We start from the raw sequence: 14739 nt of genomic DNA, 5'->3' as shown, positions 1-14739 counted from the left end.
CATGTCTTTTTTGATGAATATAATAAAAAGTAAAACTCGCAGCAGCAATCAAATAGCACCGAAAGAAAGCTGTATTAGTGACAAGAAAAGGAGGTAAAATTCATTTAGGTGGTAGGTTGTATGACTGAGCAATAAACCGTGAAAGCTGCAGTGGTCCGAATGGAAAAAAAGGCTCTGGTCCTTAAGGGGTTTTATGACTGCAGTCCTTAAGTGGTTAAAAAGGCCAGTACAATTTATGCAAAAGACACATGTAAATTTCAAAGGGTGCTAAGTAAGGTACGTAAGGGCTGCTTCAGATGGACACTTGCGGAGCGTTTACCGCAAGCGTTCGGAACGTCCCGGTAAACGCTCCCATTCAAGTGAATGGGATCGTTTACACCGAGCTTTTGCGCGCGTTTACACGATCCCGGCGTTCGGGTCCCGATTTTTGCTAGCGTTTGAGCTACCCCTGGAAGCGACATGTAGCTTCCAGGGGGTGGCCAACCGTGACAGCTAATGTCCCCCTAGGGGAAGAAAGAATGTGACCGCATCGGAACGCGACGCGAAGGCTACTGGAAGCCTGACCGTGCAGCCGCCGCAACGCCCCGAAACGCGACACCACACAGACGTCCGTCTGAACCAGCCCTAATGCAGGTTATACACACAACGAGAAAGTTGCTTGTATAATGCAAATATTGTACGGACCTTTTGGGCATACAACTGTTCATCCCAATAATTATCCTCGGACAGCTAAGCAAAAGGTTTTGTTGTTGTTTTTTTGAAATTTGATTGTATATTCAATAAGGATAAAGGATTGTTTTTGTTACCTCACAAATTGAACATGCATTAACTGGCAATTCATACCATGTAGTACTCCTACCGTATAAAGCCTTGCATCAGTGCAGTGTACACCAACTTCCTACCCTCTGGTGGAACAGTTTTTTGGCTGCTTATACAACATATCTGTCTCTCTGTGCAAAATGTCACATTAACTGCAGTGTATACAATATGTTAACAATGTGTGAACAATTTGAAACAATTTTGAAATAAGAACTAATGCTTACAATGGATATCCTCAGACATATAAATAAGTGCTGCATTTATTTCATGAACTTGTACTTGATCAATATATACTGCTTTGTATATGGTAGAAGTCATATTTTATGTACTGAAACCTACCAACTGCAAAACTTGCACCACCTCTTGGATATGGGAGTTGTTTATTTCTTTCTTCAACCTAGACAGGCAAAAACATAAAATAACACCTTGTCAAGAAAGGTTCAAATCCATCACAGAAACTCAACATGCTCTATAGCAGGTGTGGAGGTAGGTTGTACATAAGCCTGGATGCAGAGTGTTTGCACCTTGACATTTATGTACCAAGTGTCTCCAGTGACTTTAATGTCCGCTTTATCTCATATTCCCTGTAGTTAAATACAGTGTGAACTGAAAGTGTTCCTGACCTCTCTGCTATATTCCCAATGACCAGGGCAGTTTCTAGGCTAAATTTCACCCAGGGCGAGGGTGTAAAAATCGCCCCCCCCCCCCTTCCCCGCCATGGAGCCAGGTATAGGTGCCCACAGTTTAGGTTAGCTATGTAGGTGCCACCAGTATGAATTAGATAGGTAGGTGCCTACAGTATAGCAGTGCTGGGCCGAAATTACGCATTAGCGTAATTACGCATCGTAATTCACTACAAATGCACCGTAAGCGTTACGTGTAAGGTTACGGTATTACGCGTAATTAATTACGCGTAGACCGTGGGTTACGTTTTACGCGTAACAAATTATGCGTAAGACAGTAAACTCCCATTGAAATTACACAGTCTGCCGTAATCGCGTAATATTACGCTCCCGTATAATATAAAAAAGCCGCCGACTTTAAGGGTTAATAGCAAAGCCTGCTTAAGTGCTAAGAGCCTCAAATTTGGAGAATATATTAAGGAGATCAGAAGGAATAAGAGGAAAAAAATTTTTTTCAAAAAGACTTTATAGTTTTTGAGAAAATCGATGTTAAAGTTTCAAAGGAAAAATAGATACATTTAAAAACCCGCCGACTTTAACGGTTAATAGCAAAGCCTGCTTAAAATTTAGAAACACCAAATTTACAGGGTATATTAAGGGGATCAGTGGGAATAAGAGGAAAAAAAATTTTTTCAAAAAGACCTTATAGTTTTTGAGAAAATCGATTTTTAAGTTTCAAGGGCAAAAATGTCTTTTAAATGCGGAAAATGTCAGTTTTTTTTGCACAGGTAACAATAGTGTTTTATTTTCATAGATTCCCCCAAGTGGGAAGAGTTTTACTTACTTCGTTCTGAGTGTGGGAAATATTAAAAAAAAAACGACGTGGGGTCCCCCCTCCCAGACCTCTTTAACCCCTTGTCCCCCATGCAGACTGGGATAGCCAGAATGCGGAGCACCGGCCGCGTGGGGCTCCGCACCCTGACTATACCAGCCCGCATGGTCCATGGATTGGGGGGTCTCGGAAGGGGAGGGGCAGCCAAGCTTTCCCCTCCCCCTCCGAGCCCTTGTCCAATCCAAGGACAAGGGGCTCTTCTCCACCTCCGATGGGCGGTGGAGGTGGAGGCCGCGATTTCCTGGGGGGGAGGTTCATGGTGGCATCTGGGAGTCCCCTTTAAAAAGGGGTCCCCCAGATGCCCACCCCCCCTCCCAGGAGAAATGAGTATAGAGGTACTTGTACCCCTTACCCATTTCCTTTAAGAGTTAAAAGTAAATAAACACACAGACACTTTGAAAAAGTATTTTAATTGAACAAAAAACATAACCACGAAAAAAGTCCTTTAATATTCTTAATTAACCATTAATACTTACCTGTCCCTTTAAAAGCCAGTTCCCACGCAATATCCTCGGAAATATACTAATCAGTTACAATGTAACAAAGTTATTACAATGTAACAACTTTGTTACTTTGTAACACCACCGCACCCGACGTCACTCGCCGCCACCGCCGCGTCTGCGCTGACCCGACAGAGCTCTGAGCTATATAGCTCAGAGCTCCCTAAGCATCTTTGTATTTGGGCTCCAAGGAGCCCCATTGGTCCTTAGCAGACCAATGGGGTTCCTTTAAATCAGAAGGAACCCCATTGGTCTGCTAAGGACCAATGGGGCTCCTTGGAGCCCAAATACAAAGATGCTAAGAGAGCTCTGAGCTATATAGCTCAGAGCTCTGTCGGGTCAGTGCGGGACGCTAAGTCCCCGCCGCCTCCCGCTGTCAGCCCCGCCCACATCTGTCACCCACATGTCACCCACATGTGGGTGACATGTGGGTGACATGTGGAAGAGGCGGGGAGGACAGCGGGAGGCGGCGGGGACTTAGCGTCCCGCACGGACCCGACAGAGCTCTGAGCTATATAGCTCAGAGCTCTCTTAGCATCTTTGTATTTGGGCTCCAAGGAGCCCCATTGGTCCTTAGCAGACCAATGGGGTTCCTTCTGATTTAAAGGAACCCCATTGGTCTGCTAAGGACCAATGGGGCTCCTTGGAGCCCAAATACAAAGATGCTTAGGGAGCTCTGAGCTATATAGCTCAGAGCTCTGTCGGGTCAGCGCAGACGCGGCGGTGGCGGCGAGTGACGTCGGGTGCGGTGGTGTTACAAAGTAACAAAGTTGTTACATTGTAATAGCTTTGTTACATTGTAACTGATTAGTATATTTCCGAGGATATTGCGTGGGAACTGGCTTTTAAAGGGACAGGTAAGTATTAATGGTTAATTAAGAATATTAAAGGACTTTTTTCGTGGTTATGTTTTTTGTTCAATTAAAATACTTTTTCAAAGTGTCTGTGTGTTTATTTACTTTTAACTCTTAAAGGAAATGGGTAAGGGGTACAAGTACCTCTATACTCATTTCTCCTGGGAGGGGGGGTGGGCATCTGGGGGACCCCTTTTTAAAGGGGACTCCCAGATGCCACCATGAACCTCCCCCCCAGGAAATCGCGGCCTCCACCTCCACCGCCCATCGGAGGTGGAGAAGAGCCCCTTGTCCTTGGATTGGACAAGGGCTCGGAGGGGGAGGGGAAAGCTTGGCTGCCCCTCCCCTTCCGAGACCCCCCAATCCATGGACCATGCGGGCTGGTATAGTCAGGGTGCGGAGCCCCACGCGGCCGGTGCTCCGCATTCTGGCTATCCCAGTCTGCATGGGGGACAAGGGGTTAAAGAGGTCTGGGAGGGGGGACCCCACGTCGTTTTTTTTTTAATATTTCCCACACTCAGAACGAAGTAAGTAAAACTCTTCCCACTTGGGGGAATCTATGAAAATAAAACACTATTGTTACCTGTGCAAAAAAAACTGACATTTTCCGCATTTAAAAGACATTTTTGCCCTTGAAACTTAAAAATCGATTTTCTCAAAAACTATAAGGTCTTTTTGAAAAAAATTTTTTTCCTCTTATTCCCACTGATCCCCTTAATATACCCTGTAAATTTGGTGTTTCTAAATTTTAAGCAGGCTTTGCTATTAACCGTTAAAGTCGGCGGGTTTTTAAATGTATCTATTTTTCCTTTGAAACTTTAACATCGATTTTCTCAAAAACTATAAGGTCTTTTTGAAAAAAATTTTTTCCCTCTTATTCCTTCTGATCTCCTTAATATATTCTCCAAATTTGAGGCTCTTAGCACTTAAGGGGGCTTTGCTATTAACCCTTAAAGTCGGCGGCTACCTAACATTGATCCATGCGTCAACTTTTCCGCTTGGCAGCATGACCTTACGCATTAATTGCTAGTAGGAATTTACGCGTAAGCCTATAACGTAACAACTTGAATTACGGTATTCTTACGCGTAATTGCGTAAGGGCAATGCGTAATTACAGACATGTACCGAAATTGAATGTCTATGCCGTAAGCGTAATTTCGTAATGCGTAATAGCGTAAAATTACGCGTAATGATCCGTAAGCGTAGCTTTTTCCATTACGATCAGCACTGCAGTATAGGTTTGGTAGGTAGGTGCCTGCAGTATAGGTTTGGTAGGTAGGTGCCTGCAGTATAGGTTAGATAGGTACCTAGGTTATATAGGTAGGTGCCTGCAATATAGATAGGTAGCTTAGATAGGTAGGTGACTGCAGTATAGCTTAGATAGGTAGGTGACAGTATAGGTTAGATAGGTAGGTAGGTGACTGCAGTATAGGTTAGATAGGTAGGTGCCTGCTGTATAGGTTAGATAGGTAGGTGCCTGCAGTATAGGTTTGGTAGGTAGGTGCCTGCAGTATAGGTTTGGTAGGTAGGTGCCTGCAGTATAGGTTTGGTAGGTGCCTGCAGTATAGGTTAGATAGGTAGGTGACTGCAGTATAGCTTAGATAAGTAGGTGCCAGTATAGGATAGATAGGTAGGTGACTGCAGTATAGGTTAGATAGGTAAGTGCTTGCAGTATAGGTTACGTAGGTAGGCACCTGCAGTATAGCTTAGGTAGGTGACTGCAGTATAGCTTAGATAAGTAGGTGCCAGTATAGGATAGATAGGTAGGTGACTGCAGTATAGCTTAGGTAGGTGATTGCAGTATAGCTTAGGTAGGTGACTGCAGTATAGCTTCAATAAGTAGGTGCCAGTATAGGTTAGATAGGTAGGTGACTGCAGTATAGGATAGATAGGTAGGTGACTGCAGTATAGGTTAGGTAGGTGCTGTAGTATAGATTAGGTAGGTAGGTGCTGCAGTATAGATTAGGTAGGTGCTGCAATATAGAGTAGGTAGGTAGGTGCTGCAGTGTAGATTACGTAGGTAGGTGCTGCAGTATAGATTAGGTAGGTAGGTAGGTGCTGCAGTATAGAGTAGGTAGGTAGGTAGGTGCTGCAGTATAGATTAGGTAGGTGCTGAAGTATAGAGTAGGTAGGTAGGTGCTGCAGTATAGATTAGGTAGGTAGGTGCTGCAGTATAGATTAGGTAGGTAGGTAGGTGCTGCAGTATAGATTAGGTAGGTAGGTAGGTAGGTGCTGCAATATAGAGTAGGTAGGTGCTGCAGTATAGATTAGGTAGGTAGTTGCTGCAGTATAGATTAGGTAGGTAGGTAGGTGCTGCAGTATAGAGTAGGTAGGTAGGTGCTGCAGTATTGATTAGGTAGGTAGGTGCTGCAGTATAGATTAGGTAGGTAGGTAGGTGCTGCAGTATAGATTAGGTAGGTAGGTGCTGCAGTATAGATTAGGTAGGTAGGTAGGTAGGTGCTGCAGTATAGAGTAGGTAGGTAAGTGCTGCAGTATAGATTAGGTAGGTGCAGTATAGATTAGGTAGGTGCTGCAGTATAGATTAGGTAGGTAGGTGCTGCAGTATAGCGTAGGTAGGTAGGTACTGCAGTATAGCGTAGGTAGGTGCTGCAGTATAGAGTAGGTAGGTAGGTAGGTAGGTGCTGCAGTATAGAGTAGGTAGGTAGGTGCTGCAGTATAGATTAGGTAGGTAGGTAGGTGCTGCAGTATAGGTTAGGTAGGTAGGTAGGTGCTGCAGTATAGGTTAGGTAGGTAGGTGCTGCAGTATAGATTAGGTAGGTAGGTGCTGCAGTATAGGTTAGGTAGGTAGGTGCTGCAGTATAGATTAGGTAGGTAGGTGCTGCAGTATAGGTTAGGTAGGTAGGTAGGTGCTGCAGTATAAATTAGGTAGGTGTTGCAGTATAGATTAGGTAGGTAGGTGCTGCAGTGCAGCGTAGGTAGGTAGGTGCTGCAGCATAGAGTAGGTAGGTAGGTGCTGCAGTATAGAGTAGGTCGGTAGGTAGGTGCTGCAGTATAGAGTAGGTAGGTAGGTAGGTGCTGCAGTATAGAGTAGGTAGGTAGGTAGGTGCTGCAGTATAGAGTAGGTAGGTAGGTAGGTGCTGCAGTATAGATTAGGTAGGTAGGTAGGTGCTGCAGTATGGGCCTCAGTTACACAAAAAAGCAATATTTTTATTGAAATTATTTGATACTGCAGCCTGCAGGACAGAGAGCGCCCCCGCCCCTCCCCCCTCTCTGATAGCGGCCACACAGAGGCAAAGTCAGGTCACCAGCGCAGGTGAGCAGCAGCCAGCAGCAGGTCACTTACTGTCTGTGACCACCTGCTGAACGAGAGGCGCCGATCCAGCCAGGCCCGGGGAGAAAGCACGCAGGGCGGGTCACCAGGAGGGGGACCAGAAACGCATCATCCCGGGAAGACAGCCAGTACAGTACTCCGCCTCCTCCTCCATCCGCACTCTGCCTGGCCTGCACGTCGTGTCATCACGTGGTGGTGACGCTAATGACGTCAGAGCGGAAAAAGAATGAAGCAGGACGCCCAGGAGGAGTGTGGGAAGGTCGCATTGTAATCGCGCTGGCGTACACCGCGCATCACTTGCTCAGCGGCTCCCGCAGTGTCTCTCCCTGCCGGCGCCCCCCTTCCTTTACATGCAATCTGCGCTCAGTGCGGTCGCCCGGCCCGCACGGTGATAAAAACGGCCCTGCCAATGACTCACATCAATGCTCGGCAATATTTTTATTACTACTCCTACTTGTGCTGCTCTGTTGAATGTGGGGCCCCCATCCAGGCCCTACCAGTTTCTGTACCCTGGCATGAGGGATGGCAATGTACAGAAAGAGGCTTAATGAGTGAAGGGGTTCCCAATCTGTTAACAGTGGGGGAGGTGGCTTACATTCCCCCCAACAAACACAAACACACACAAAAACAAATGTACACACATGCAAACACACACACACAAAGCACCAGCTCTTTGGACTTTCCACTTGCGCAGTGGGGGATATATGTACAATCTGATCACTCCAATAGCCCTGTTCTACCAGATCCCTAACTAACTGACCACCCATAAGGGTAAATTGTATGGAAAAAAACACACACACACCAAATGCCGTATATATAACTTAAATGTGTGACAAGTGTAATGTAGGAATCCTGATTATTTACAGTAACCTTAATAAGGTCTCACGGTTTTTGTTTGTGCAACTAATTACTGAATCATGATTGGACCAATATGTTTGCAAAGCTGATATGAGTGGCCCGGAACTGTACACACACACATAGGCATTATATGCATGCAGCTGTGCTAGATTCTGCAATTTCCCTTTGTGGAATGTTGAAACTGAACGATAAACGTTAGAAAAACTAGAGTGGTTCAATCTCAACAAAAAAAAGTTCCCTAGTGGCTCTCTATAAATATATCTGAGGTCAGCATAATGACTTGCTAGATGAAATGTTTTTAATCCAAGCATTATACAAAAGGAAAGGGAAGATCAACTGTATGCTTGAGAAAAGGCTATTTTCCCCTCAGCGAAGAAAGGAGCTCATTACAGTAGTGGGTGGCTAAGCTGTGGAATGTCCTATTGTACTGATAACAAAATCAGTAACAAAATAAATAAAATGATGACAGTATGTGCTTTACTTACAGCTGCCATTGTACAATGCAGTGCAACTGTAAATAATAGTGTGGGAATATTAAGTGATCTGAAGGCCTTTGAGGAATAAGGATAAGGAATGCTTATACCACAGGGGACAAACCTAGTAAAGTGGCCGCCTTCTTTGGAACAAAACTGTTCTTGTGGGGGGTGCGTGTAATAAACACGTTTCTCTTTTTAGAAATGATTATATCAGAATCTAACAAGAAAGACTGTAAAAGCTCATAATGGATAATATGGCAAGGAATTAAAAGCAGATAGCCCATTGTAGGAGTTCCAGTGATAGTGTTTATGAAAAGCCAGTTGTTTATTTAACCCAATGGACCCATCCAAAGCTAATAGATCTGCTTTCGGTGGACTCAACATTTAACATTGAGTTATAAGAGCCAAAGAATTGCTGCAGAACATTTCTGTCAGTCAATAGCACTCGACCTCCTGCTTCCCTTTCTGAATTAACCAACGGCATACCACTATCTGCTGTACAAAATATAATACATATTAACCGATGTAATAAAAAAAAAGGCTTCCTTGTTCACAACAGAAGGAAGCTGACCAGCCGTGTGAAAGTAACCCTGGCTCTGGTCAGTGGGTACACTACTGGCATGCTACCATTTACCATATTTTTGGTCCATAAGACACTCCTGATCATAAGACGCACCTAGGTTTAGAGGACACACCACAACAAAAAGTTCTCTGTGGATCCACAGATTATAGACATTGTATTGGGCCTGTTGCTTTAACCACTTAAGGACCACAGGCTTACACCCCCCTAGTGACCAGGCTATTTTTTACAATTCAGTGCCACCAACAGAGCTTTCTGTTGGTGGCATCTGATTGTTGCTGCAGTCGTTTTCTTTTGTTTATTATTCTTATTCTTAGTTTTTTTTTAAATAATTGTATTTTTTTCTTTTTCCCTTCTCTTCCCCCCCCCCCCCCCCCCCGAGATTCAATCAGTGATCATCTTTCATAGGCATCTGCCTATGATAGGGGATCACATTGTGGGCCACTGGAGGGGAAAGCTTTGTCACCAAGCTGTCCCCAAAGCAGAACAAAGCAGCCTGCTAGCCGCGATTGCAGGCTAGCAGGCTATTTACGGAGTGGAGCTCCGTAACGAAATGGGAGATGCGTGCGCAATCAGCGCGCACATCCCCGCTAATCTCCTCCCTAGGACTCCCTGCCTTTCTGCGTTAGGCGGTCCTGGGGAGCCACTCTGCAGTCGGCGTTAGGTGGTCGTAGAGTGGTTAAGTGTGGTTATAGAAAGCATGGCAAGTTCAGAGAACCATCTTACCCTCCACAGTTTGTATATGCTATGGTCACATAGATGGTCACCCTGGAGGAAGGCTCTTATCTTCCTGCATGGTGTAAGGATCCCTCCTGCCCGTTGTAACGGAGCTGCAGCCGAGAAGTTTTGATATTTCTGCCTGCATTTGGTTGCATGGTTTTGTTTGCATTTGCTGGGAGAGTCTTTGCTGTTTGCAAGCACACTGCAGTTCAGAGTAGCCCAGGATGTTATCATGAATCCACCTATGGCTGGCTGCAGTTGAACTGCAGTCAGACAGTCGTGGATTTCTTGCATGCATGTGGTTGCATAATCTTGCATGCATTTGTGATAAGAGTTCCGTACATTCTCAGACAGTTTGCAGCTTTCAATCAGTGTAGCACAGGATTGCATGATTACCATTCAGCTGTGTGGGAATTTGCATATCAGTTTCCATTGGCTGATGTCCACATAAAAGCCTGCCTCTAATTCCAGACCTTGCTCGACATAGCATACAGCTTATCTGAGTTGTTGCTGGGTCCATGCTGTGAATGTGTATTTTGTATTGCTTTGCTTTGCAATACCTTCCCTGCCTGGACGGTCACTGCACCCGCTGGGGTGCAGTGGAGTCTTACCACCCAGCTAGCTGGTGACTGCCTTCACCACGTTGGTGACTGGTAGTTATTAGTGTTGGGCGAACAGTGTTCGCCACTGTTCGGGTTCTGCAGAACATCACCCTGTTCGGGTGCTGTTCGAGTTCGACTGAACACCTGATGGTGTTCGGCCTTTTAGTTCGGGTTCGCCCGAACTACTCAATCCCCCCCGAACAGGGCCCCTGTTCGGCCGAACAGGGCCCTGTTCGCCCGAATACGGCCCCCCTATGGGGTCGCAGGCATAAGGGGGAAGCATGCCCCGATCGCGGGGGGGGGGAGGGGGTCGGAAATTCCCCCCACCCCCTCCGCTAGCGCTCCCCCCTCTGCCCGCTTCCCCATAAAAAAAGTTTGCGAAAAGTTATTAGTACCTGGTGGCTGGCTGGCTAGCAGTGACTAGGAGACGCGTTGAGGCCGGGCAGCGGGCGGTTCAGCGGTAGTACCCTTGTGGTACTTCCGCCCTTTCTCTGACCTCACGTCCTCTACGTGATGACGCATACGAGGGTACGCGTCACGCGTACCCTCGTATGCGTCATCACGTAGAGGACGTGAGGTCAGAGAAAGGGCGGAAGTACCACAAGGGTACTACCGCTGAACTGCCCGCTGCCCGGCCTCAACGCGTCTCCTAGTCGGACTCCTCCTCACTCATCTCACCACTGCCATCTAGCCAGCCAGCCACCAGGTACTATTAACTTTCCGCAAACTTTTTTTATGGGGAAGCGGGCAGAGGGGGGAGCGCTAGCGGAGGGGGTGGAGGGAATTTCCGACCCCCCTAGCGATCGGGGCATGCTCCCCCCTTATGCCTGCGACCCCATAGGGCCCCCAAAAGCGGCATGTTCGGGGGTCCCATTGACTTCCATTGAGTTCGGGGTTCGGGCCGAACATGCCGAACATCTGGCCCATGTTCGGCAGAACGAACCCGAACATCCAGGTGTTCGCCCAACACTAGTAGTTATCCTGCTTGCTCTGTTCCTGAGGACGTGACTAAGGCAGCGGTTGCTATTAGTTACGCTCCTACCTGTTTGTCTTGTTTTGTATCTGTGTGGATGTTTGCTACTGCTAGGCAAACATTCTTTCTGTCTGTCTGTTCCTGCTTGACCTATTTCCTGTGTACGTAACTATAGGCTGCGGTTGCTATTAGTTATGCTCTTACTTGTCTGTCTTGTTCAAGTCAGTGTGGATGCTTGCTATCACTAGGGCAGCAACTAGACTTGCAAGCATTCCATCTGTCTCTCTGTTTTCTATCTTGTTACTCAGTGAGAGGCTCAGGCGGCGGTCGCCCTGAGCAACCACTGTTTCTTGTTTGCTAACAGCCAGTCTGTCTGTCTGTCTGTTGTCTGTCATGTTACTCAGATCAGAGGCTCAGTGCGGCGTCACACTGAGCAATCATTGTGTCTTGTTTATTTGTGACGGTATCGGAAGCCCAGAGCTGCGGTTGCTCTGGGCAATCTTGCTCCCTTGTTCGTTACTCCTGTGATAATTTGTGTAGCCTCTTCCATCACCCAGCTACATAGACTTGTTTGTCTGGTGGTACTCTGTCTTTCTTGCCCTCAGCTGCTATACCTTGCACCTCCAAGGACTGGGTGTAACCGAAGTTGGGCAGGTGGTGCTCTTCACCTCCCATTCAAACGGGGATACGCCACATTGGGTGAAAAAGGTGGTGGTAGATTGGGGCATAGCGACTGAAAAGAAAGCAGGAGATCAGCCAGGCATTAAACATGGACAGTCTTAAGTTACATGTCCTGGGAAAACAATGAACGTGGGTCCCCTTACATTCTCATACTGTTCGGACATTAAACTTGTGACCTCTACAGTCCCTGACTTCTGGGGCCCCTAAAGCTATATACACACATCCAACAAGCGCACAACGTGCACACGACCACCAGCACGACCTGACGAACCCCACGACCTGTATGTCCACACGTCCGGAAGGATAAACAACCAACTGATTTACATACTGCCCACTCAAGCAGAATGACAGACTACACAAGTCATTTACAAGTCGTTCAAACGTCTTGTACACATGCATCAACTGCACGATATCAGACCAACAGTCATGTGAATAGATCTGACAGTTGGATCATTCGAAATGCCTGTTATCAGTCACTCGTCAAGTTGTTTGCACGCGTACACATCGTGTACACATGCCTGATTGTCGTCCAACAGTCTAAAACAGACTAAAGTCAGATGACAATCAGGCAGTTTAGTTGAGCGTGTGTACGGACCTTCAGGGGGCTGGGGTCCTGGGCACTTCCCCAGTTTGACTCCAAAGGAAGCACTAGGTATGCCTCCCTGGCACCTCTTACAGTGAAACCTATATAAATGCTGTTTGCTTTTGTGCTCTGACGTTTTATTATGATCAGACTCTTCTTTCTTATTAATCCAGTTTGGGGTAAAATATATTTGAAGACAAAAGGACACCACTATACCTCTCCTGAGCAGCTTTGTCCATTGTATTCTTACTCATATTGTCCAGCCTCTCCATCCGTTTCATTTCTAGTTTCTTCTTCATCTGTTTAGTGTCACTGCGGAAACACATATCAGTCACATGTATGGACCTCACACAACCCTCATCCTGTTTTATATAAACTGCTGGAATTTGTCAGAGATCTGTCCATTCCTCAGTGCGTCACATTGGCAGTTTCATCTTATTCCTAGTATTTAGATTTGTATATTTCCAGCACCGCTTTCCCTCCAAACAGAATTATCCTGACATAGTGCATTTATTCCTCCAGATAAAAAACAGAAAGAAGGTATTTGCGATTACGCAGGTTGGATTGAGATTCTGAGGTGTCCCACAATGCATCACTGCTGAATATGCAAATCACCCCTTAGGACATCAAACAGCCTTTTGGACGTAATCAGCAGTGATGCATTGTGGGACACCTCAGAAGCTAACTCCAACCTGAATAATTGCAAATATTTTCTGTTTTAAGAAGGCAAGTTTCTGTTTTGCATAGCATTTCAGTAGGGCTTTTTTGGTCCCTTTCAGCCACTCACACACTCCGAGGAGTTTTGGTTCACCATGACCTTGCTGGGCAATCTGTAATTTTTTCTCTAGATAACACTAAGCATAAAGATAAAATGTTTACTCTTGCCAGCTGTTTCCAAGGCACAATTATCAAACCTTCTTTATAGTCGTATGTCCTAAATTCACCTACTGACATCCTATTTTCGTTTTAGTTAATGCCATGGTATTTACCGGTATTTACTGTATCAGTAGGATTGTTGCTTGTGAGAGCACCTGTAACGTCTAATAGCGGAACATGAAAAATAATTCAAGAGACCCATTTACTGTAACCATTAAGAAAAAAAAATTAGTTCAACTTACCTGGGGCTTCTACCGCACCCCCCCCCCCCCCCGCCAATTTAAACCCCCCCCCACGGAGACTTCCTGTGCCCGCGTCCATACTCTCCGATCCTCCGGTTCCCGCCGCAGACAACTGTGCCTGCGCAGCCCTGGCCGCACGTCTTCTCTCCTGCTGACAGCCCCGGGAGCTCCCTGTGCAGACGCAGTATGTTTGCAACATTAAAATCACAAAAACATAAGCGAGCCACGGCGGGGACCAGAGGATCGGAGAGTACGGATGCAGGCACAGGATGTCTGCAGGGGGCCCCAGGTAAGTTGAGCTCTTTTTTTTTTTTTTTAAGTTACAGTACAGTACTATTCTGGTTTCAAGATCAGAAATGGTTCTTATAATTTTATATTGCTGCATGTAGTCCTCGAGTGACGTCTAGCCTAGGCAAGCAGCCTTCTGACCCAGAGCATCCTAGGAGATCAACTGACATTATTGCTCACTGGCTGCACAGTCTGGTAAAAATAAAATCCCACAGTGATGCACCTTGCTAGAAGTAAAGATGCTGGCACCAATGAATATGTCAGCCTCCATATGCCTCTCACTTCAGGTGTCCTTTAAATGTAACCTGCTGATATATTACCTGTCTGTAGATTCCTTCATGATTTTCAGTTCTGTTGCCTGCCGCTCCTGGGCCAGCTCTAATAATTTACTTATTTGCTGTTTGAAGAAAGGGATACATATTATATTAATACATATAATATAGGAATACTCAGTGAACCTGTATAAACATGGGCAATGAAAAGTAAGTTTATCATGAAAGATACATAACCATAGGTGTCTTCCTGTAAAAGCAGTTCCAGATATACAGTTTGTGAAAAATTCAATGATGAAATCAATCACATTGAAGGATCAATACCACATAGAGAGGTGAAGGTATAGAATCCATCTTGGCCTCAACCAGGAAGAGATTAATGTGGAAGATATTTCACCAGTTTATATTTGGAACTATTGGCATCCAGCGATTAAAGTGGTCTGAAACTCTGACATAACATTCAATAAATATGTGTTTTCCTACTTTTTACTACTTATACAGTTATCATATTTGCTTTTGAGAACACGTAATATTGTCTGTTTACAAATTACAAATTTCCAAAGTGTAGTTTTCTTACCCTGAAAGCTGGTATTGCATTTTATTCTTTT

The 14739-nt window shown here is 45.7% G+C and overlaps 1 protein-coding gene across 2 annotated transcripts in view; it reads right to left on the bottom strand.

The window, feature by feature from the left end:
* The window catches only part of PLCB2 (phospholipase C beta 2), a 377710-nt gene that overhangs the window by 64164 nt on the left and 298807 nt on the right, over window positions 1–14739 (bottom strand). For both annotated transcript variants that reach the window (XM_068253400.1, XM_068253401.1), the window contains exons 27-29: window positions 14180–14256; window positions 12670–12765; window positions 1159–1216 (exon numbers count right to left, since the gene is read on the bottom strand). In XM_068253400.1, coding sequence (XP_068109501.1) covers window positions 1159–1216; window positions 12670–12765; window positions 14180–14256 — 231 coding nt within the window. The remainder of the gene's footprint in view (window positions 1–1158; window positions 1217–12669; window positions 12766–14179; window positions 14257–14739) is intronic.

Source organism: Hyperolius riggenbachi, chromosome 9 (assembly GCF_040937935.1).
Source record: "Hyperolius riggenbachi isolate aHypRig1 chromosome 9, aHypRig1.pri, whole genome shotgun sequence".
Taxonomy (NCBI): Eukaryota; Metazoa; Chordata; class Amphibia; order Anura; family Hyperoliidae; genus Hyperolius; species Hyperolius riggenbachi.
The sequence above is the reverse complement of the archived record's forward strand: the minus strand, read 5'-3'. Positions and strand labels throughout refer to the sequence as shown.